This window comes from Enoplosus armatus, chromosome 10 (assembly GCF_043641665.1).
Source record: "Enoplosus armatus isolate fEnoArm2 chromosome 10, fEnoArm2.hap1, whole genome shotgun sequence".
Taxonomy (NCBI): Eukaryota; Metazoa; Chordata; class Actinopteri; order Centrarchiformes; family Enoplosidae; genus Enoplosus; species Enoplosus armatus.
In genome coordinates this window covers 6,158,076-6,183,600 of record NC_092189.1, presented here as the reverse complement: position 1 = coordinate 6,183,600, position 25,525 = coordinate 6,158,076, and the positions used below count along the sequence as shown (strand labels likewise).

The 25,525-nt window shown below is 43.7% G+C and overlaps 1 protein-coding gene across 1 annotated transcript in view; it reads left to right on the top strand.

Moving 5' to 3' along the window:
* Window positions 1-23,955, top strand: part of tenm1 (teneurin transmembrane protein 1) — a 138,943-nt gene extending 114,988 nt beyond the window's left edge. Inside the window, exons 22-37 of the mRNA XM_070913178.1 lie at window positions 2,654-2,808; window positions 4,843-4,926; window positions 5,400-5,594; window positions 8,074-8,161; window positions 9,786-9,982; window positions 10,807-11,120; window positions 11,772-11,944; window positions 13,537-13,781; window positions 14,563-14,856; window positions 16,073-16,317; window positions 17,049-17,191; window positions 18,935-19,146; window positions 19,468-19,769; window positions 20,194-20,900; window positions 21,628-21,770; window positions 23,200-23,955. Coding sequence (XP_070769279.1) covers window positions 2,654-2,808; window positions 4,843-4,926; window positions 5,400-5,594; window positions 8,074-8,161; window positions 9,786-9,982; window positions 10,807-11,120; window positions 11,772-11,944; window positions 13,537-13,781; window positions 14,563-14,856; window positions 16,073-16,317; window positions 17,049-17,191; window positions 18,935-19,146; window positions 19,468-19,769; window positions 20,194-20,900; window positions 21,628-21,770; window positions 23,200-23,955 — 4,253 coding nt within the window. The remainder of the gene's footprint in view (window positions 1-2,653; window positions 2,809-4,842; window positions 4,927-5,399; window positions 5,595-8,073; window positions 8,162-9,785; window positions 9,983-10,806; window positions 11,121-11,771; window positions 11,945-13,536; window positions 13,782-14,562; window positions 14,857-16,072; window positions 16,318-17,048; window positions 17,192-18,934; window positions 19,147-19,467; window positions 19,770-20,193; window positions 20,901-21,627; window positions 21,771-23,199) is intronic.
* Window positions 23,956-25,525: the final 1,570 nt, after the last annotated feature.

The window sequence follows — 25,525 nt, the reverse complement described above, 5'->3', positions numbered from 1 at the left end:
GTTGAGACGCCCCTCCTGCATAATGCCAGGTGACAGGAGGAGAGATGGCAAGGCCGAGAGGAGCGAAAGGAAGGAGCAGAGGAAAACAGTGCTCAGACATTCTTGAAGGGTCAAAGGGCACAAATTTGATTTGCACCTATATCATACAGGGCAAGACAGAGACAGTGAAACAACAGAAACAAAGCAAAGGACAGCAAGAAACAAACAAGGGGAGGGAAGAGGGAGCAAAAATAGAGCAGAAGAAGATCAAGTTAGGGAGGATGGAGGGCGAGGGAAAGCTAGAAAAGGCGAGGAAAGGTGTTGGTAAAGGGGGGGTGGGGAGGGTGAGGCTGTGTGGGCGGTGTAATCTGTCTGTGTCAGAGGGATGATGAAGGGGCCAGGAGGGAGAGCTCTGCAGTTCACCTTCTGGCCTCTGGAGGAAACACACTGACCCTGGCCCTCCTCCCGCCCACCACCTCTCTCCACCTCCACTCCACCTGCACGATTTATGACTCACAGGGTCGGCCCAGGGTTGCTCGGTTTGAGGACATTTGTGAATCTAGTTGTGGTGGCGGCGCGCTGTGTTTGCGTGTGTGTGTGTCTGTGTGTGTGTGCGCACATGTTGAATGAAATCACGTGTAAAGAAAGCTATTGTATGTCAAGGAGGATGAGACCTTAGAGCCACCTGGGGAAAAGGGCAGTGGTGATTTCTATCAGAGGCTCAGAAAGTGAGCACAGGCACATCCCCACATAATCCACTATGACAGAGTTTGAAAGGAGAAAGACTGACAGAAACCAGAATAAGAATCAAGGGGAAATGGGACAAGATGACTGAATGAGGGAGGAGTAGTTGGAGCTGTACTGCATACTGATGGTGTCGTTCCATTGTCCACTTTTATTATGACGTGCTGGCTCCTCTGCGTGGTCAGATCACTCACTGAATATTTTTGAGAAGTTTCATTCTCTATGGTGCTGGGCAATAAGCCCATTATGTCTAGATCCAAAATTGGTTAGTTGATTGACAGAAGTTGAATCAGTAGCAATTTTGATAATCAATTAATTGTTCAAGTCATTGAGTAAGGAACATAGCTTCTCTCCTGCTTTTCTGTGTTGGTTGAGAAAAACAGTACTAAAGATCAAATATAATCAAATAATAAATAAAATAAGATAAAAACAAAAAGTTGACGAAATCACCTTGTGCTATTTTGATGGGCATATTTCACTATTTTCTGACATTTTAAAGCTGCACTAATCAATATTTTTATTATTTTTTATCAAAGTCAACAACTAAGTGGTGAACACAATGAAGCATTTAGCAGCTAAAGAGATTTCCTTCAGGAGTTGGTGGAGACCAAAACGGAGCAAAAAGGAGAGTGAATATTGGACATACATTCGTCACGTGGCCAGAAACCTGACACCAAATTAATGTTAATGTTGCTCCATGTCTGCAACATTAGCGTGTGTCAATAGACAACTGTTTGCTAACATATTTGTGTTGAATTTTGTGTTTTCAGCTTATTCCGCTGCCTACAAATTGGCCAAAAAATGACAAATAAATAATGGATTGATAGTAAAAATAATTGACAGATAAATCAGTTCTGAAAATAATAGTTTCAGCCCTGTTTATATCTTTTCACCATGCTACTGTGTTCCGTGGGATTTTTTATGGTTTCCTTTGTTGTGTATCGTATTGCACCATTTTGTTATGTGATTGATTGTGTATTAGTTAGATATAAGTAGGCTTTTGTCTCCATTAAATCCCTTCAGGCATGCTTGAGATAAAGGGATATATACATAAACTTGACACCACTTAATGATAAACCATTAATAAAATGTATTTTTAAATGGCCCAACAGCGAGGTAGGTACACTGAAATATGGCTTTTTGTCACGGATGCTAAGTGAAAGCAATCAAGGAGAATTGGCGGCATATGGTTTGAGAGGTGAGGGTTGAGTCGCGGAACATTATTGCCGAGGAGTTGAGTCAAAGGGCTATTCTCTGTATGGAGATGAGACGGAGATGAAGGTCGCTCCTCATCCATAACAGATGATTCATAGTCTGCCCTGACCTTTAATACCTGGACTTACCTCTCTCCCTCACTCTCTCTCTCTCTCTCTCTCTCTCACTGTCTACTGCAGAGCTCCACTGCAAGGAGAGTTCAAGTATACGCCGTTCATTGCAAAACACACTGGCAAAGCATGAGTAAACATGTGCTGCTCAAATACAGGCAAGCGTATGCGCACATGCATACACTCACACGTGTGTCTGACCCGCGGATGTACATTTATAATGCACACTTGCAAGCGGCAAATGTCAAAAGTTCACTGCGGCACCCTGCTCACATCTAATGTGACAAATAACTTCTTCCTCCAGTTGCATTGTTCTAATCCCTTTAGTGGGCTCTGGAATGGAAATATAATTACATTTCTGTGGTGCAGTGCCTTTGATAAGACAGCCGCTTGCTGAGCTGAATGTCTAACTGAGTTGGATGCCTCTCCGAAGCCCTCTCCTCTCCTCACTTTACCTTCCTCCCTTACTCACTCCTCTCCACCTCTTCTCTTCTCTCTCTATCTCATACTCTCTTTCACAGTTTCTCCTTTTTGTTCTCTCACCCCCACTCGCTCTCTCTGTCATCTCCAAAAGCTCATTCTGCCTCTCTCTCTCACCCGCCCAGGTATTGCGGTGGATAAAAGAGGTGTTGTCTACTTCGTTGATGGCACCACCATTCAGAAGATTAATGAGAGGGGTTTGCTCTCCACTGTGATTGGCTCAAACGGACTGATGTCGACGCAGCCGCTAAGCTGTGATGCACGCATGGACATCAGCCAGGTAAGCTAAGTAATGCAGTAGACTTGAAATGACTTGTAGAAAGCTAGAGCCACATGTTTTTCTCTGAAATAGGCTTCATTCGTACTATTTGAGTGTAGATAATCTGTAGAAACACAAGACTCCTGCATGTGTTTTGTGCCCTCTAATTAGAGTAATTAACTCAGAAAGGCGACTGATCACAAACAATAAGTATTTGTTTGTTGTGCAGTGATTGTTTTGTCAATCTAAATTGCCCGGCCTCTTCCATAGAAACTCTTCTTGTTTGTGTGCATTTATGTGTGTGTGTGTGTGTGTGTGTGTGTGTGAGAGAGAGAGAGAGAGAGAGAGAGACCAAAGACAGCTACTGCACAGATTTGATCAGCCAGCGTTCAGATCACACTGCTGACTTATATCAGGCCTATTAGAGCAGAAGATGAATTATAGATGAACTGCTGGCTCTATAGAGGGATCTCTGCCCACACATAGGGATGCAAGCGGCTGTGTATGTGTGTGTGAATATGCGTGTTCAGCCCAGGTGAATTCCCAGAGATGCTCTTATATGCCTTTAAAGGGGCCCATGTTGCCTCACAATCCCTCCGTTTGTTAGTTATCGGCCTCTGCAGCACGTCTGATCGCCTTCATCCTCCATCTGTGTTTGTTCTTATAAACTGCTGTGACCTCAGTGTGCCGTCAGTATTGATGGAAACTTCTGTACGGCGAGACAAACATCACTGCAGTAAGTTATGCTAAATCAACAGCCAAGTGTTGGCTTTAGTTTAAAGTCTGAAATTTGAATTCTCACGTTTTGTATAAGGAAATATGAAATATAATGATACTATTATATATAGAAACGATGTACTATACTCTCATGTTATTTCAACACCTGCTGAGTCTCTCCTGAGCACCTAGCATTAGCTTTCTGTCTTTATGGGTCCAGTTGGGGTGATGGCAAAAGAGTGTCAAAGCCCACAGCAACGGATAATCGTGTGGCCGCAGACGTAACCCCCGTAATTCAAATCTTGACACGGAGTAATGTACAGACTCATGTAGGCTCAAATCACAGATGATACTAATCGATGGCTAACAACATCAGCCCCCGCGCTTGTTAACTACCTGTGTGGCTGTTTAAACTATTTTTAGTGTCAGTACCAGTACCGACACTGTCATTCAGAACCTGAAATTCCCACCATCTGCAGAACACCAATTTAAGATACACAATCACCACGGTAGTACATAAGTCAAAAACAAACACAAAGTATATATATTGATTGCTGAGCTAAATTTCATTTTAGTTCTAGTTTGACTCCAGCAGGCCCAGCTCTGTGGACAGCTCAGCTTAACTCGTAAATGTGATCGCCTGCCATCACCGCAAAGTTCAATATCATGAGCAGGAGAGATTTGATGCGTGTCCTTTTTTGGCTGAGGACAGAGTGAGTCCTGCTTGATGAATCTCTCCACCTCTTAAAATGGGATTTCAGAGTGAACCCTCTTCTCTCTCATTTGACAGAGCCTATAATTGGACATGTCAGTGGCAATTTAACATGATCCATTTATTTACCAATCCATCCTCAGAGTCATCAATCACCTCACAGATCCCTCAGATGCGCCGCCCCGTCTCCATAGCTCACAGTTTGAGTGTTTGTTTGTGTGAGATAGACAGTGATGTGGGTGGCGGTGCCGCTAGTGTAGGTTTGTCTGTCTTTGACCCTCACAGCGTTAGCGGGCAGGGCGTGCTATTTGAGCAGGCAGCGATCACGGTTATTGGCTGACATTTGGAACAGTGCCGAGGCGCGCCAGTGTGAGTCTTGAATAAACACGGGGAAGGCTCCCTGCCCACCGCTGACCTTTGCAGGAGCAGGGAGGGTCAGGAGGCCTAATGCTATGTTATTAAGGAGATATTATTTGTATCACCTGTAACTGACTGTTGTGGGCGATACCCTCCAAGGCTTTCTTGTTCTTTTGTTCAAATTTCATGATAGAAATACACTGTATGTGTTACTGTATGGTGTATGTTTTTGTACGTGTGTGTGTGTGTGTGTGTGTGTCATTCCCCAGGTGCGTCTGGAGTGGCCAACAGACCTGGCCATCAACCCGCTGGACAACTCCCTCTACATCCTGGACAACAACATTGTCCTACAGGTGGAGAAGCAGTTCTAAACACACACCATGTTTGCCAGAGAATTCAATCCAAACTTGTGTCCTGTTCAGTCGTATGCTTTTTTTGAGAGACATTGGCGCTATATGTAGCAGAGGAATACAGAGTAATGAAATATTTCTCACAATCTGCAGTGCTGTCACTTAAGGTGCATGTAGAGCGAGTGAGGCTGCTAACATAAAAGAAAGAAAAGGAGCACCTTGTTAAAAGAAGAAACAGTCTCTGTAGACGTTGTTTTGAAGAAAATGTCACTCAGGTTTAGCTTATTATCCATAAACCTGCTCTCCATATTTAATGAATCGAGTGTGTGTTTTGTACAAGACTTAATGAGTCGTTAGACGAGGCAGGCTTAGATTTGGTTATGTTTCATGCTCTGGATCAACACAGATATATTGTCAGTGTCCGTTGGCCAAAAATAATTACTGGAAGCATTTGTAATTTTTCCTTTTCATATCAGGTATCAGAAAATCTTCAGGTGCGTATTGTGGCGGGCCGCCCAATCCACTGCCAGGTCCCAGGTATAGACCATCACCTGGTGAGATGGGCAGCAGTGCGCGCCACGCTGGAGGCTGCCAAGGCCATCGCCCTGTCCCACCTGGGCACACTGTTCATCGCTGAGACCGATGAGAGGCGCATCAACCGCATCCAACAGGTCACTAAAAAATACCATGCATAGTTACTTTCACCCTATTTTTTTTACCAGAGATGCTTTTGATCGGGCTTTGTAGGCAGCTACCAATGATGAGTTTAATGTCATTAGAATCAACTGATCTGATGCCAGCCATCAGGTTCCCATTTTTAGGCATTTTTACAGAAAGCTCTCGCATGTTAAAGTGTCACCCATTTCATTTTTGATTCATTTATAATCAAGTTCCAGAAGATTTACTTATCCAAAGTATTAATATATTGCCCTATACTACTAATTACTAATGTCAAATGTAAATGGCTATTTTGCTGTGGCCATTGATTCATACACCTCAATATTATTTCACTACATTCTCCAAAATCCTCTAAATTCTGGACAGGTGTCTGTGAATGATCACGGAGCCAGAGCCGTTAGTGTACACGATAGTGTTAAGAATCTGCCTCTGACACGTAGACATACTCATCCATTTGTAGGAAAATAACTTTTTCGTCCATTAGCTAGCAGCATGATATCACAGGCCCACAGCATTTGGGCACCTGCACCACAAAGATATTGCCTGCTGGACTCAATCAATATTCCCTTTGTGGTCAGCAGCACCACGCTGAGCCCATGTGGAGGCAGACAGGAACATAAAATGCCTCAGATGCCTTTTTGATGGAGACCTGGCAGCCATTTTGGATAGGGCAATGAAAATTGCTGTCCTTTTTTACTGTATTTGTCACACCTATTTTATGTTTGGTATTTCTGGGTCCATATTTATCATGCATCTCACACAGAAAGTCAAACCAGCACTAAAAGAACTCCTCCTGCCTCAGAGTAAGACTTGAGAGTTATTTGTGAAGGTTCCCACACACACTGTCTGCAACAAGTAGAAGCTGTCCTTTGAGAGTGAATGAAACTGTTTTACACTGAACCGTAAAATGAAATTAATGATGATGTGTTGCAGATTTTCTCAGCGTTTCAAACACATTCCAGAACCTGTCAGGCTGATGCAGATACAATGTCATGTAGGAAAAACTAAATTAAATACAGAAAATTGTGTCACTTGTAAGACAAACTAGCTGCGCACAGGTACAGACTGACAATATATTTTAAACTGATAAAAAATGACACTTTTAAATTAACCGCTACATTTCATCTTAAATGGCTGACACCAGCTGCATCTTGTAGCCAGCAAGACTGATTTCTTTTTCACTTTAATCAGCCCTGTTAAATGTGAACGTGCCTTGGCCGCAATAAATGTTTAGGCAATACTTTGGCACTGCTGTTGGTCTGCTCTCATGGTCCAGGCACATCTGTCACACGCACCCGAAACATTTGGCCATACATCAAAGGCCACACACGCACAACCAAGTATGTGTTAAATTTTACTTTTAATCTTGTATAGAGGCATATGCATGTTACTGGAGCTTTGAGGTGCATTAAAATCACAATCATTACATCCCAAATTAGTTCTGTTGTGGCTGTGTTTGTTTGTTTTCAATTAAGCGCAAATTGCAAGAACTTGTTTTCTGTGAGGGAGCATTTGTCGAATACAACTAACAAGACTTTTAAATCCAATCAATGTCTCTGAAGAAGTCGGTAATTATTTTTAAGCATAAACTCTTTTTCCGATATTTTGCCACCTCTGGAATATGAGTGCATGTTTGTGCCATCACTGACCTCCCATCTTCCTACCAGGATTTCTAAAGTTCTCTAAATAACAAGGTATATTATAATCTTATTTTTACACTTTGTTTTTGTAAGGATTAAACTAACAAGATATAACATGTTAGTTTGAGCTTTAAAGGTGCTATACAGACATGAGTGGTATTCTCACCTAACTCTTGGCAAGAAAGCAAATAAGCCACATAAGTCAATAATCAAAATATAGAATAGCTTTATAAAAAACACTGCAAAGCAATTTTTCCAAAGGGACAATAAAGCTGGAAAAAAATCTAAATCAAACATATCTTCCCAAACAATTCATGCTCCCCGTGGACCAGTAAAGAAGCATCACCCCTCCAAGATGCATCAAAATCAAACTGTTGGTGTAGCAGTTCTCACCCTCATTTATAGCACTCTCCGTCAGGACAATCAGTTTAATTTGTTTGGAGAGCCGAATTTCAAGATTCATCAATCTGTCCACAAAAGCCCCATTTAGGCCAAACAGGGAAATGTTCTCTCTCACACTGAAGATACATCATTTCTTTTCTTTTTCCTAAAATAAAGAGTTGGCCATCATAGATATCATCATTGTTTGGTTGAAGCACCAGTAGAACAAACCCAGCATAATACATTGTCGTCATTTCCCCTCTTATTTGATTTATGCTCATTATTAAATATCATTAATCTGTATTTCCAGCTCAGGATTTTTTATGAAATGCCGCCATTATCGTGTTTGTCGTAGAGATTAGACGTAACAAAGGCTGTCGTTGAACACTATCTTCTCTTGAACAATAATCTCCTGCAGCATATTGTGTGACGTTTTTTGAACACTTCACAGGTGTCAACCAACGGGGAGATATCTGTTATCTCTGGAGCCCCAACGGACTGTGACTGTAAGATAGACCCCAACTGTGACTGCTTCTCTGGTGGGTCATCAAGCGCACACACACACACACACACACACACACACACACACACACACTGACACACGCTATGTGAGTGCAGGATTAAGTAATGTGAGAGTATTAGATTATGTCTAATAGGATTACAGTACTAAAAACAACATGTAACTGCACTTAAAACTCGCATCAGATCATATCATACTTGGCCTGGTTGAGAAGTGTAAGGAAGGAAACAAAACAAGTACATTTTAAAAGCTTTGACGTAACTTAAATTAATTGAAATAGTCAGTGTGTCTTGATATTGAGTGATTAAATCTTGCAGCCTGTGTGTCCCTGCTGGCCAGTGATTTTATTAGCAGAATTTGAGAAGAACTTTTCCTCTCTGGCCTGTCTCCTCTGCTGTTTTCTTCTCTACTTGAATGTGTCTAAATTATTTAAGTCAGATGGAGTTTTAATATCTACAAAGGACTGTTGTGACTCTCCCTTGAAAAATAATATAAAAGTATGATAAAGACGTTTATGTAAACGATGACAATATACAGGAAAGAACTGACCATCTGTAATGTCAAAATGGAGAAGTAAGTAAATGCGTGTGTTGGGTATATAGAAAGTGCATGTGTGTGTGTGTGGGGGGGGGTATTTATATTTGTATTCATGGAGAGGCTCCTTCTGTGCAAAAACCTCCAGCTGAATTTCAGTGGAAACCAGCTTGAGAGAAACCTTTCAAATCCATTCAAATTACAGGCAAAAGAATAAGCTCTCGTCTAGCCAGTGAAGGTTTTAACTGTTTGGTGTATCATGGAAGGGCACCTGAAATGCAATAAAGGGAAGAGCGGAAAGGACCAAACAAATAAGAAGATGTTATTTTGACAGTTAGGCCATGCTTTCATTGTATGTGTCAGATGATGTGATTTTATCATTTAATTCTGCTCATGAAAATCTGTCTCTTTTCTATTCAAAATGGAGGGAAGTGTCTCTCCCATGCCACAAGCCAATGGGCTGTAACCATCCCTATTTCTTGGGTTGTACTTTGCATATTTTCAATCATGTCTTGCTGTTAACAGATGATTACTCTCTTCAGAGGCTTTCCGTTTCCATCCCTTCACCGTGGACGCTCACACAGTGTCTTTGAACATGCGCACATGTGTGAGCGCACACGCGCAAATACAAACAGACACGTACACAAAAACATACACACACACATAATGTGCATGCTGTCAAGAGATAAACTGCCACCCTGCTGCCTGCACAGACCCATCAGAGGCCCTGGGCCTACTGCTGACAGCATCTAAAGGGCTTCACCCGACTATTATCCTGTTGTGCTACCAAAGACATCTGAATGCATTCAGTCACCCGCTACCACCGTCTGATAAGGCTGAGGTCACTATCAAGGTGGTCATATCAACTCCATTGGAAAGCTACAGTATCCCAACAAGTCCAAGTCCTGAGCTGAACTGATAAACGCTTAAGCGGCACCATGGGATCATCATATTTTGCAAAGCTTGTGTGTACAAGTTGTGACTTCTCTCTTTCTCTAACGAATAATTTCTATTGTCCAGTGTGTTTATAAATTTTTTTAACTTGTTATAATTTTTTTCATAAAGAGTTTGTCCTCATTGAAATAATGCCTTCTCGTTTCTCTTATCAGGAGATGGAGGCTACGCCCGTGACGCTCGCCTCAAAGCCCCCTCCTCTCTGGCCGTGGCCCCCAACGGCACCTTGTATATTGCTGATCTGGGCAACATCAGGATCAGAGCTGTCAGCCCCAACCAGCCTCAGCCCAGCCCAGCCGGACTGGTGGAGATCAGCTCCCCACTGGACCAGGAGCTCTATCTCTTCAGCCAGGTACACAGTGCCTGAGCTATGTCTATAGAACATGTATTTGCATGTAAAATGTCTCACTTGTTACTATGTCTCTGTTCAGGTCAGGATGAAGATAGCACCTTTGTATGAATACCATTATACTCCCAGTATACATGCATTTTCATTCATTTTGTGCAATTTTATGCTGTTGCTAATTTCAAACTCAGCCCAGTTATAACTCAGGTATTTATTCTTATTTAGAGATTAGTTGTTAGGAAATATTTACACCCAGTTAACTGCCTGGTGTAATGCTAACTGCTGTGAAGCTAACTAACTGAGCCAACTGACAAAGCTAACAATAGCTTGCTAATACAACTCGTTTGGAGTGAAGAGTAAAAGTTATGGAATATGGTCGACATATCTGACCTGACACGTGCTACTAACTATGATGTAACCTGGGATGATTTTAAATTACATTTCACAAAAATAACATAATATAACGCAAATTACAAAATTAATTCCAACTAATTTGACTGAATGACCAAATAACGTCAGCTGGGTTAGCATATCCAGATATCTCCCTCTCATTCTGAACTGTATTAATAATACTAACTCTGAAACACTTATTTCTCCATGTATAAACTACATTTAAAAAGGATTAGCAGTTAAGTTTGATAGATCTTTTGCCTCCTAAAAAGCTAAGACATTCCTTAATGGTGCAACACATTTTAGTAAATCACTAGTTTGAAGCTACAGTAGCTTGTAGTTACTAAGAAAGGACTTTACACTCAAACATATTAATGGATTTATGAATCGTGGGTGTAACCCAATGCTGCCAACTGTCTATCTTGTCTTTTCCATGACAGAATGGCTCCCACATGTTCACCAAACACCTGATCACTGGCCACTACCTGTACAACTTCTCTTATGGCGTGGACGGCCAGCTGTCTGGGCTGACGTGCAGGGACGGCCATGGGCTCCAGGTGAGGAGAGACGCTCACGGAGTGCCTCTCTGGCTGGCTCTACCTGGCGGACAGGTGTACTGGCTGTCTCTTAGCAACAGTGGAACACTGAGAAAGATCTCAGCCCAAGGCCATGACATCGCCCACATCACTTACCATGGCAACACAGGTCTCCTAGCAACCAAGAGTGATGAGAACAGTTGGACCACAGTTTATGAGTAAGTACTACTACAGTTTGTTTCTCTGCTTATTGTGCTGCTCTCATTATTATTATTATTTTTTTGTGGCTTTTTTTCTTTTATTTTCTTTTTCTTCCTTTCTGTCTTTCACTTTTTCTTTCATTCATGGTTGGTTGCTTGACTCTGAATGTATGTATGGACACGGAATTGCATATATGTGCATGTGTATTAATGTGAGACAGTTTATGATTGCGGCGTGAAATGTGAGTGCCATCTGGTGGTAACTAGTGCATCACTGTAGGAAGCTGGAGAGACTTTTTTTTTCTCTGTTTAGTCTTTGCTTAAGTGACTGATCAGCTGAAGGACGTCCCCGCAACGCTTTGATCACACACATGTTTAGTATCACACATACAGTGCACACACAAAAACACATCTGTCTGCATTATTCACCACTGCCGACCGAGTCTTCCACAGCTGGATAATTACACATATAAATCATAGTTGACACTTCCTGTGTGCCGATGTTTGTGTATGAGGGGGTGCAACAGAGTGATAGTGAGTATGCATACATGTGTTTATGTGCTTATATGTGCGTATGGCTGACTTCGTTTGTCCATGAGTGACCGTTATCTGTGTGTGTGTGTGTGTGTTTGCGCTTGCACATCATCGCCTTTGTGTTTGTTCACCAAGGTACAGCAGCGAGGGCCGCGTCACCAACATCACCCTCCCCACTGGTGAGGTGAGCGGTTTCCACGGCAACCTGGAGCGCTGGTCTCGGGTGGAGGTTGAGGCGTCCAACCGCGAGAACTTTGTCACCAGCACCAACCTGTCTGCCAGTGACACCATCTACACGTTCAGACAAGGTATAGCAGCATGGGGCGTTGTTTTCACTCCTCGTAGATCAGCAGGAATATTGACAAACTGTAGGAAGACAAAGAAGTTTACACAGAGCCAAACATGAGGGCACTCGTGAAAGGTCCTCATGTATTCACGGGCTGACACGCAAGAAAGCCCCACACCAATGCATCTTACCCCCGGAAAGCTGTTTATGACTCATCTGGGGTGGGGGGGTGGCGTACTAAAGCCTAGATCACATACGGAGGGCAGACCGTAAGGTTATAGTGATGTTTAAACATTTATGATTGGCAAACTGCAATAACGTGGCTGTTATTCTGCTCAGGTCAGACACACTGACCTGTGTTTCTCTTATTCTCCTTTTTTTCCTCGGCTGTAGTGGATGTGAGCGCAGTGAGATTCACAGCTTTGAAAGAAGGATTTTGTCCCCTTTCCATAAATAATTCACATATGGATCTGATATGACCTCTTTACATAACCAGACTAATGGGCAGTAAAAAAAAAGTGATTTTTTTAAATATATATATATTCACAAAAAAAGAGGCAGAGCCGACTGACGTGTCAAACTCTTAACGACCGCAGGAAAAAATGGAAAAGAGGGCAGAGATGAGAAGAGGAGAAAATGAGAGTGGAGTGGAGAAGCCGCTCATGGGAGCAGTTTCTTCTCATGTCGTCCCTTTAATTGCTTTCTAGCAGTTGTCACAATGACAGGACTGCAGGGAGAGAGAAGCCACTCCAACACACACAAACACACTTGCACGCGCGCAGGCATGTGCGCACTGCTACAGTATGACAGCGCTGCCAGGGAAAAGTTGAAATGACCCTCTATTTTAGAGTGCCCCGCTTTTACTTCCACCACCCACAAATTCACTGTGTCTTTCCCTGCCTCTGAGGCAACAATAACCATATGTACAGAAAGAGGTTTTATAGTGGTGGAGGGAATAGAAGTTACCATCCAGTTTATTAGCTGTGTTAAGTTTTATGATTTAAAATATAGTTTTATGATTATTTTTGTAATTTTTGTGCAAATGGTAAAGGCATGAGACAAAGTGATATTGGCATGTGTAAATTCTGTATGAAATCTTACTCAGAGCTGTATAGAAATGAAAGGACAGTTTCTGAGAAATATTTGCAATGTGTGAAAAACTGGTATGGCCAAGCACCCCTCCCCCTCTCTTTCTTTCTTTGTCTCTGTCTCTCTTCCTCTTTTTATTGCTCTCTCTCTCCTACTCCCTGTCCATGTCTCTCACTCTCTTTCTCCTGCTCTCGGTCTGAATAGATCAGATTTTACTAAAGATACAATAGCAGATACAGTACAGCGCTAATGTTGCAGAGAAAATATGAAAAATACTCAGCGCAGAGAATGTAGCAATTAATTCAAACAAAACACACGCACAAAAGGCCAGACCTGTATTCACTGCATTCATGTAGTCTGCTACTGTATCACATTGATTTTTCTCAAGACTGAAGACAGCGACTGATGTTTTTCACACTTTTTTTCCATCTGTTGCTGCATATTTGCATCCTTGTGTGCACTCGTGGTTTTGTGTATTCACGTCACTGTACATGTGTGACTAACCCATACGGTCTCGACCCTCAGACCACGCTCAGAGTTCATACAGAGTGAGCGCCGATGGGTCGTTCCTTGTGTCGCTGGCAAGCGGGATGGAGCTGTCACTCAGCACGGAGCCCCTCCTCCCCGGAGGCGTTGGGGGAGGAGTCAGTCCCACGGCCAGCCGCTGTAACATCAGCCTGCCTGGAGACCACGCCCCCAGCCTGATCGAGTGGAGGCAGAGGAAGGAGCAGAGCAAGACAAACTACAGCACTTATGAACGCAGGCTCAGGGTAAAACACTACATCACCAGCTCATTCTTCAGATAACTCAGATAACAGAGAGAATCCTGCCCTCTAAATTCAGTTCTACACAAAGACAGTATGCATTAGCAACTTAATACACTGTGGTAACCAGTAAACATCTCAACACCTGCTAAATATCTTGAGAAACTGGTGTGAATAGGTCAAATTACATCATCTTAGCCTCATTTAGGAAGTACGCTGAGTTTACCAAAAGTTGCACAATCTGACCTTTATACCTCCCCTCAAGTGCGATCTATTCAGCGGATTTGTTTTGAGCTAAACTGTAAAGCAGTTTGAGCCGTGGTACACTTTGGTGTTGCACAACATGTCAACATGTTTTGACTGATTAATGACATCACTGGGAGGTGAGCTGATAGGTCAAATGACTCGGAATCCGTTAGCTGTACTTTCCACAAATCATACGCCGACTGCAACACCTCTTTTTCCCCTGCCACAGAAAGTGCACTACACAAACAGAATATTTCATGAAATGCAAAAGGACATTTTATTTGATGTGCACTAATTAATTAACAATCCCCAGGACTCGGTTCTTCACTTGTTCACATGGCGATTCATTGTTATTATGCAGGTCCAGTTTGCTCTAAATGTCACAATTCATTTATCGAAACTAATGAAATCTCTGCTTGTCTCAGACATGCCACTTCATGTCTGCGGCCTTATTTAGAATGTATGATGATTATAAAGCAGCAACATTTAAAAGTTTCCTTTAGTTCTCCCTGCAGCAGACATTTTGCTGTGTTTTTTTCAGGCACATAACAGGAACCTGCTGTCCATAGACTTTGATCAGAGCACCAGAGTAGGGAAGATCTACGATGACCACAGGAAGTTCACCCTCCACATCCAGTACGACCCGCTGGGCCGGCCCGTGGTCTGGTCCCCGAGTAGCAAATACACTGAAGTAAACATCAGCTATTCTGGCGGAGGTCTGTTGTCAGCCATCCACCGTGGAGACTGGTCCGAGCGGCTGGAGTACGAGAACGACAGGGTGGTGTCCAGAGCCTGGGTCAACGGCAAGATCTGGAGTTACACATACGCAGACAGAGTAAGAGCTGTGGAGGGGGGAGGGGGGTTCTGATAGACAGCTTCTCTCTGTATCATGCTGAGATTTGTTTGATGGCTTCACTGCCTTTTGTTTTTGTCTTGGCTGTTAACACAAATTTCACACATCTGCTCATCCTTTGTTTGCTGCTTCAAGGTTATTGAAGTTATCTGAAACCAAAACTAACACTAACAGTGCAAAAAGTCCTTCCGTTGTGCGAGACAAATCATTTACAGTCCTATACTACCAACCGTGTTTTAATGTGTTTTTCCTCCCATTGGGTTCATTCATTTTATTTTTTTATTTCCTTAAATCATTTGCAGAGTGAAGATTACATCCATTTTACGTTTTCTTTCGGAGTTCAATTATTGTGCAGACTTTTTAAAATCAGTCTGCACTTATAGCTGAATGACTACACAACAGCACCATAGCTTTGAGAGCAGTAAAAGCGGACAATTGCAATGGATTACGTAACTCAAGCAAGTTTCAAGGCTCTGTAACTTGATTTTCCACTGAGTGGTGAAAAGAAAAGAACACTTTCCATGCTTTGAAAAATGGTTAGAAATAATGTACAACATATGTAATATTTAGTAAATGGAATAAAACATGCAAAGAGGTATGTTCCTTTAAGCGTGTGACAAAGTTGAAAACGACCAGAAGCTATAATTTCCGTCCTTGAAATTAATTGAAATATTTAATGAACTGATATTCATGCTGAAATATATTTAGTGTCAGCTTTTGGTCCAAGACAAAATTAGAGAGTAAATGAGCTTATATTGCAGAACCATCTAAAAATTTATAATACCTGCATGTATTATTAATACGTTAATATTATACCTTACAGTTAAATCGAAAATAATTTTTGCACAACATTGTTTTACTGCAGTTCAAATAGCTACAGGTCTGCAGACGCAGACGTTTAAAGTAAAGCTTTCAACCGGAAACAAAGATGCTGCTGTTGTCTGAAAAACCCAGAGTTCCAGTTAAGAGGATTTTTTTGTGTTTAAGAATTAAAAAGCCTTCACCGATTACCTGAAAAATGTATGGTCCTCAAGCTAAAACCAAGGTTGCTTCTGAAGTGCAGACATTTTGGTGATGAAAAGTTTTCACCAAATGACACTGAAATAAAAAATACACCAGACAGAGAAAGAAAGCGCCTCGTCTAACCTCAGAGCTACAGTATTATAACTCTGCTGTGCATCCGTCTGTGTTCCTGCAGTCTATTATGCTGCTCCTGCATAGCCAGCGGCGCTACGTCTTCGACTACGACCAAACGGACCGCCTGGTTGCCGTGACGATGCCCAGCATGGTGAAACATACCCTGCAGTCGCTCCTGTCCATCGGTTACTACAGGAACATACACACTCCGCCTGACAGCCAGTCCTCCTTCATGCAGGACTACACCCTGGATGGGCGGCTGCTGAGGACTCAGTACTTGGGAACCGGACGCAGCGTCATCTACAGGTGTGACACAGATCCCGGACATGTTACTGGCTGCTGGTTTTATCAGTTCATTTGGGTGAGGCAATGCAGTGTGGAAGAGGTGAAACTGGAGACACCACACGTTTGATTTTGATGAAACTTGGATTTGCATTATGCATCTTGGCACTATAGCCAGCCATATAAAAACATAACACTGATTGGCTTGATGAAGGTGCTATAATTAAAGGCTAATCTCCGAAATGTAAAAGCCCTATTACGGCTCCAAGTCTTAGCTGACACAAAACGTGCTACACACACACACACACAGCTGTCCTCACACATTATACTGATTGGACTAATGGGAAGACTGATTAAAGGTCAAATTTTTTATCATCATACTATGTCAGACGCCGCTGATCTGAACGCTGGAGGACTGATTCGGGCAGCGTTCTGGCATTCAACATTTTTAATACTCGTTGGCTGGATGGGGACACTACAGCATAATAAACGGTCTCATTTTCAAGATTTGAAAGGCCATAACTGGCACGGCAGCCACTCTGATATTGATGAAATGTTGAAGGATGATGCAACTTGTTCCTTAAAGGCCCAAGAGATCTTTGTATTATTCATGAGGTATAGCATGTTTGCTTGTAGTGAAGTTCAAATGTTTTACTGTATTTTTTTAATTTAATGAAATACCTTTTTATTCCACACTTCTGACACAACTTTTCACCTATAAATTGTCCTTTTCTTCGTTTGACTCCTTTTCCCAGGTATACGCCAGCGGCGCGGCTCTCAGAGGTGGTTTACGACTCCACCCTGGTGACCTTCACTTACGACGACGCCTCTGGCACTGTCAAGACCATTCATCTCACCCATAATGGCTTCATAAGCTCCATACGATACAGACAGACAGGTACACATACATGTGCACCCACGGCATATAAGCACTAAGAGGACCGACTGCCACAAATTTGAAATATTTACATTGTGCAGTGAGTCATCTTTAAATGAGTAATTTAAAATAAATGAATGAATGAAACCTGAGCATAAAATGCGCTTCTGATTGCAACTCAAAGCATCCGCACTGTGACGAGACTGCACAATGATGCCTCTTGAGCTAGATTTGGTGAGTGGTATCAAACTCTGTAGTTTGCCTTTGAGTCAGCCGTGGTGCTATTTCATCTGACATGCAGCTCAGACAGTTAGAAGTGTGAACAGGGCCGAGCATGTTTGAGTGGAAGAGACTGTGGTCTACCACAGCTGTAAATACGAGACCACCCCCAGAGCCCTCTGAGCCACGCTATCTTTTTCCTGCCCCTGCAACCAAGCTTTCAGATCAAAGTGAATGCATAAATATGAGCAAATATGTGGTGGGCTAGGTGTGGATATACTGCATTTGTGTTGCCTGCCCCCATGTGAACACTTGTTCACGTCTGCACGTCTCATACATGTCTGCATGGGACAGGAAATCCTGAAATCTTACCCGAGGCCATCAATTAAAACCCTAATGATGTGACAATTGTTTCGCTTCTGATTCGGAAAATTAGTTAGAAAGACATTGCAACCCCATAAATTGTAGTATTACCCAATAATGGCATGACCATCAATGGGCCGCTGTAGCGGTGGCAGCAGATATGTTCGAATACTGTCATTGTTAATACAGTTCAGCAGCGAGTCTTTCCAGGGTCGTTGAGAGTGCTCTCATCTCTGCTGCTGCTTCGCTTCACATGGCTTTGCGATGGGCTCGCCATGATCAGGTGTCACTAATCTGCGAGGCGCAGCTGTGTGTGTGTGTGTGTGTGTGTGTGTGTGTGCGCATATGTGTGTGTGTGTTTATCGCTTTTGCCCTCACTGTGAAAAGACTCTCACCTTCCTTTAACTGATCTCATTTCAGCAGAACAAACGGAGCCTTGGAGAGGGGAGAGATAGTGGTAATTGTCCCTTGAGAGGAGACAAGGAAGGAGTAGGGACCCAAAAAAAAAAGGGATACAGAGAGGTAGGCGAGGAAGAACAGGAACAGAACGGGAGAGGGAAAGATGACAGCTTGGGGACGTGACAGCTAGAGAAGCGAGACGAACAGACTGCGAGTTCCCTAGGGCTGCAGAAAAGCCTCCACATCACTCTCAGTGCTTCTGCCATTTTCCCATTAGCGCAGGTTTAGAATCAACATTCCACAGAAAATAAAAATAGAAGATGTAATGCTGATCCAGCTCTCTACAGTCTCCAAAGCTAGACACTTAGTCATTTTAACTGCAATCAGAGTCATCTCAAATAGCACCATAATGGTGTTTCATTAGCAGGCCTTTTTCCAAATGGAGGATGAGCTGTTGTAGCTAGCAGCAGAGGTGATGAATGGTGTTGTTAAAGTTGATGTTCTGACATTAGGGAGCACATTGGCCCATCATGGCTATTGTCTTTAGATTTCATTATCTCTCCATATTAAAGGTCACCATTGGAAATGCCATAGAGGTGTGGGGATAGTTAAGATTGAATGGATTGCACTGCGTGTGTCTGTGTTAATGATGTAGAATTAGTCCTTGATTTGAATTAATTAGGCAGGGTTGTGCGGGTAGCGTGGTGGCCTACTGTGAGGGCCGTGTGTGCAAGTGAATGTGTGCTATTTCTCACGTGAAACCGCTCTGATTGCTCTGTGTAGGTCCCCTGACAAGTCGGCAAATCTTCCGCTTTAGCGAAGAAGGCTTGGTCAATGCCAGGTTTGACTACAGCTACAACAACTTCAGAGTGACCAGCATGCAGGCAGTCATTAATGAGACCCCCCTTCCCATTGATCTGTACCGTTACGTCGACGTGTCAGGACGGGTCGAGCAGTTTGGCAAGTTCAGCGTCATCTTCTATGACCTCAACCAGGTAGGCAGAAACCCGTCTACTAAGATATAACACACCTGAATTAGGATACCTTTGTGCTTTTGATGATGTCTTAAAGCTGCACTAGTCAATATTTTTGTATTAACAATGGATCACTGGACTATGTGTTATGTAAAAGCAGTCTCTCGTAGTGATGAACCCACAGAAAATTATCACCCAACTCTGCAGTTTCCCTCAGCTCTACAACTTTACTGTTTTGGTTCACTCTCACAGCTCACAAGCAGATGTAATGCTGCATGAAGCGCCTCAGCCTGTATTTGTGTTCGAGTGCATGGCTAACCCTTTTCATCTGTGGTTGTCTAGGTGATCACCACCCACCTGATGAAGCACACCAAGGTCTTTAACTCCTACGGCCAGGTGGTAGAGGTCCAGTATGAGATCCTTAAATCCATCGCCTACTGGATGACCATCCAGTATGACTCCGCGGGGCGCACAACCACCTGTGACATCAGGGTGGGTGTGGACAACAACGTGACGCGCTACACTTACGAGTACGATGCAGACAGCCAGCTGCAGAGCGCCTCAGTTAATGAGCGGCCTCAGTGGCGCTACAGCTACGACCTCAACGGGAATATTAACCTGCTCAGCCACGGCACCAGCGCTAGGTAAGTCAGTAAGAATGGCGATGTCAGTTGGTCAACTTTTGGTTAGACTGAATTATCTCAACAACTATTAGATGGATTGCCATGAAATTCTTTACAGACATTCAGGGTCGCCAGAAGATGAATTCTACCAACCTTAGTGACTGACTTTTCTTCTAGCGCCATCTTGAGGTTGGCATTTGTGGTTTTGAGTGAAATGTTTGATGATTGCCATGGAATTTGGTTTATGATGAACATGGTAAACTTTAAACATTAGCATGTTAGCATTGTCATTGATGTCAGCATTAGCATCTTGCTCAAAGTACTGCTGAGCCTCACAGAGTCACATGACTCCTCATAGACTCTTCAGTCTTGTTGAAGTATTTCAGTTAGACAGAGTTTTATAAGTTAACAGCAGCATTACTGTACCTGTTTGCTGTAATTCCAGGCTGACTCCACTGCGTTACGACCAGAGAGACCGCATCACACACCTTGGCGAGCTACAGTACAGCGTGGATGACGACGGCTTCCTCCGTCAGCGAGCGAATGACCTGTTCGACTACAACTCCAACGGCCTGCTGACCCGCGTCTTCAACCGGGTGACCGAGCGCACCGTGTGGTATCGCTACGACGGCCTGGGTCGCCGTGTGGCTACCAAGAGCAGCCAGGGCGAGCAGCTGCAGTTCTTCTACGCTGACCTGTCACACCCCACCAGGGTCAGCCACTTGTACAACCACAGCAGCAACCTGATCACATCGCTGTACTACGACCTGCAGGGGCATCTCATCGCCATGGAGCTGAGCAGCGGGGAGGAGTACTACGTCGCCTGTGACAGCGTGGGGAGTCCGAGGGCTGTTTTCTCAAGCAAGGGGCGGCTGGTCAAAGAGATCCTCTACACCCCTTATGGAGAGGTCTACCAGGACACCAACCCTGACTTCCAGCTTGTCATCGGCTTCCACGGAGGCTTGTATGATCCTCTGACGCGGCTGGTCCATTTGGGCAGGCGGGATTACGACACGCTCGCTGGCCGATGGACTTCGCCCAATCACGAACTGTGGGGGGAGCTGAGCAAGGAGCCGAAGCCGTTTAACTTGTACGCCTTCAAAAATAACTGCCCAGTAGGGAGAGTGGAGGAGGTGACGCAGTTTACCACAGGTGAGCTTCACACGTGTACACACACACACACACACACACACTCATTCACTTTCCAACTCAACACTGAATCAGTGGCTGAGTGACCCACACGAGCTGCCACTTTACAGCTCTCACACACACACGCATGGGCAGATATTTCACTCAGCAGCACCCACACACCCACACACACGCTCCGACACAGGAAACATGTGCCCTGAGTGAGTGAAGGGGGCTCGCAGCTAACCACAGGTGAGCTGTGTGGCAGAGAGAGAAGATGTGACAGATAGAATGTACCAGCAACAGAAAAGGACAGCCATGCCTCTGATCAGCTTGTTTTTTAACACAGGCTGTTATGTTTTGTTCCCTCTGTCTGTCAAGAACATACTGTTTCCCCGAGAGACAAAACAGAAACTCGAGCGAGGGAAAGAGATGGAATAGGAGAGTAGGAGAATGAATATAGGATGTCGACGGGGGCGTATGTCCTTCTGGCTAATGGAACATTCATTTGGCCCGTCACGTTTTCCTGCAGCAGGATTGTTTATTACAGAAGGAATCTGTTTGTCAGGGAAACACCAGCCGAAGCATCTCTGCCACGTATTGTGCTCATATATTGTGATTTCCTGTACAAGGTGTTGTTTGCCTGGCCTTATGACTTTCTGTTTGCTTCACAGTATACACATTATATTCTAACTTTCTCCCTCCATGCAATTTTCTCTCTTTCTATATGTGTGTGTGTGTGTGTGTCCAGACATTGGTAGCTGGCTGCAGCTATTTGGCTTCCAGCTTCATAATGTTGTCCCAGGCTTCCCGAAGCCTGACGTGGGCCGAATGGAACAAACATACGAACTGATGAAGACCCAGACCAAGACACAGAACTGGGACTCCAGCAAAGTGAGTTTTCCACCACTACCCCAGCCAACTGCAGTAGCAAGGCTCATTCCACTGTTAATAGATTGGTTATTCTGTGGTTTGTGCCAAGTATATGTAAAAAAAATATATGCGTTTTAGTATTTATGTCTGTGTAGAACATTCAAGTGTTTTCTGTGATTCATTCTGAACTTCGGGGCGTATAAATACTGTGAATGTGTCCAGTCAAATTGTTTTGGGCAACTGGCTGACTCCACCCATCATACTAAAATGAGTCACAGTAACCAGTAGTATCTTTAGCAAGCTGGCTAAATTTGATTGCAGTTGTTTAGCTTGCTTAAGAGCGGCTGCAGGCTTCTGATTGGCTGAAAGGTGAGGAGGCGACGACAACTCCCCTGTCATGAAAAGTGACCTTATTAAATAAAAAGTGACTTGAGATTAAAGCGGCAACGGAAAATTTGATTTTTTTTTTTTTTTAAAAGGGGACATTTGAGTTTTAATATATTTTTGTTTTTTAACAAATGACTGGTTCATCTATATATTTTACAGGATTTATTCATGTGATTATTTCTTCCATAATTTCCTAGAGAAACTTAAAGGCGCTCTAAGTGCCATTTCTGCTGTTTTTGTGACTTAAATGGTTCTTCATAATGGGCAATATGGCTGAAATCAATGCCACTTTCACAACAAGAATGATGATGATCAGATATCAGCATGAGTGCTGAAATGATTAGTCGCCACATTGAAAATACTTTTGATAATCAATACATTGTAATTAAAGTCACTTAAGTTAGACAGTCCCCAGTTCCAGCTTCTTAGATGTGAGGATTTTCTGCTTTTATGCGTTTCACATCGTTGTGAATTGAATAACTTTAAGGGCTGGACTGTTTTGTTCAGTTAAACGAAAAAACAATCATCAGATTAATCAGTTATGAAAATTGCCGTTAGTTGCAGCCATATATATCACAACATGTACACATTTATTTAAACTCATGTAAAATAATGAATTAATGTTCAGTACATTATATGGGACAAAACTCTTCATATAACTTCATTAATTCAGTGTTGTTCATGTTTAACACATTTGCTTGGATTTATTCATTTAGACTAAAAATAACTCAATACAATCATTTAATCCCAGTACGACTGCAGAGAATACGCCCGGCCCTAATAAACGTTTTTTATATCCCTCACATCAGGAAACGCATTAACACTATTAACACTAATATTAACACTGCCACCATTTTGACTTGTCATAGTAGGAAAAGCACCAATGTTACTAATAACCCTAAGCAGCTAATTGGAACAGAGCCATCATTAAGTTATTAGATGTACTTGTGCTTTTCCTGTTAGGACAAGTCAAAATGTCTGTTGTGACAGAGTCCACTATCTCGGTTGAGCCTTTATATTATCTAAGTGCATTCAAACCTCGGTCTTGTTTTTTTCTTCCCAGGTGGTTTTGGGGATCCAGTGTGAGCTGCGGAGACAGCTGAGGAGTTTCATCTCTTTGGAGAGATTGCCTCTGGTCTCAGAGCCCGTAGGCTCAACTTGCCACAGACCGACGCGCCCTCCTCCCTTCGGCTCCCGCCCCTCTCTTCTCGGCCCCAGCATCCGGTTCGCCGTCGCCCACGGCCGCGTCACCGCTGAGGTCATCGGTGTGGCCAGCGAGGACAGCCGCCGCGTAGCAGCCGTTTTAAACGGCGCCGTCCACCTTAGCGGGCTGAGCTTCACCGTGCGCGGCTGCGACACCCATCACTTCCTCCAGTCCCGGCCAATCGAGGAAGACCTCGCTCTGGGGCTGGGAGTTGGGGGGCGCATCCTCGAGACCGGGGTGAACGTCAGCGTGTCTCAGATGAGCGCCATGGTGAACGGCAGGACTCGGCGGTTCGCTGATATCACTCTCCAGCAGGGGGCGCTGTGCTTGTGCGTGCGCTACGGCGGGAACGAGGAGGAGGAGAAGGCAAGGGTGAGGGAGGAGGCGAGAAAGAGAGCGGTGGAGGGGGCGTGGGAGAAGGAGAGGAAGAAGGTGGATTTCGGGGGTGCAGGGAGCAGGGCGTGGAGCGAGGCGGAGAAGCAGCAGCTACTGTCCGGAGGACTGGTTCAGGGTTACGACGGCTACTACTCCCTGCCTATAGAGCAGCAGCCGGAGCTGTCCGACTGCCCCTCCAACATCCACTTTATGACACTAAGCGAGGTGGGGGGCAGGTAACAGAGACACACGAGCAGCCCCCCACCCCACCAAAGACTGCCTGTTTCTACTCTACTCGGATTTGTTCTACTGTTTCTATACCGTATCAAAAAAAAAAAAAGAAGACGACGACAAAGAAGAACAGGAAGAGAGATTGGGGGAAAAAATGATTTCCAAATGCCTTTAATTGTGACAAAATGATGGTATTTTATTATTATCGTCCAGTTTCTCCGATTTCTAACAGTGGCACAAGCAGTGTGGTTTGGCTGTGGCTTTGCTTTTTGTATCCCGACTGGCCCGGGACTGACCGACCGACCGACTGACTCCCTGACCGACTGACTGACGGACTGACAGTCTGTCATTTGCTGTTTCAACACTGTTCATCATTTTGGACTCTCTTGTTTGAATTCACTGAACTGTGGAGATGAAGACTTTAGGATCGCCAGTGAATTGATCCTCTTGGTGACTCAAATCAAGAGCTCTCCGGTTGCCATTTGAGTTCCTACGTGGTTTACCTCGGATATACTATCGTTTACATATTGTGTAAGAGAGGCCTTGTCGACTCTGACACTCCCCTTTAGAGAGGGAAACCTGCTCTGGTTTTCCGCCTCTGGTGTGCTCCAACAGTAGTTTGTATGAGTGTGTATACTAAAATCAAGAATGTACATAGCCAGTGCTTTCACACTGAAAAAAGTGCTCAACTGGATATTCTGTTGTTCATAAGTAAGTGTCAGTATTGTTAATCAATAGGAAAACAGTTACATTTTTGCAAAGAATTATACATGGCTATAGTAAATATTCTCGCTGAAAAATCTGACTTTATTGGGTTACAATGCTGATTAAAGTTATTATGTGTGAATTACCAGATTGCTCCCTGGGATTTCATAGGAATTGTTGCTTATTATTTCTACTCTCTCTCTCTTTCTCGCGTCCTCTCTGTCTCTGCGCCTTCCCTCCACACATTTGTTGTGCACTCTTTGTTCTTGTTCCTCGGAGTTTGTAAGTTTCAAATCTGTGCTGTCATTATCACCCATCATTATGGCTCAAACTGAGATATGCATGAGAAACCTGCGTCTGTCAGAAGGAGACGAAGAAGAAGGAGGAGGAGAGAAAAGAGAGAAGAAGAAGAAAAAAGAGAGCACAGAGGAAGGGAAAAAGAAATGTGACAGCTGAGGCTCAGCGAGTGGGTGGTGAGTGCAGAAGGGGCAGGACCTGGAGTTGGCTGTGCTGTTCTCTACAGCTTGTCTCCTCTCATTAGGAAATGCCAATCAGACTACATGTGAACCACATCCAAGCCCGCAAAAAAAAAGTTAAAAAAGAAAGTAAAGAAGTTTTGTTTGTTTTTTCTTCTTTTTTTTTAAATTTTTTAATCTAGCTACCACTAATCCACCTCCCCGTCCGTCTGCTTGCCTATCCCCCCACTCGCCTCCCTCCCACCGTCACTCCACCATCTGCCCACCATTAATTGTTTGTGTTTCTCTCCTGGGCCGCGGATGACAGAGCCACACAATGCATATGTTCTGACTGCGAGCAGGTGATATACGTTCCCGGCGAGCACTTTGCTGATCGGCCGCGATGCACCTTCGCTTCT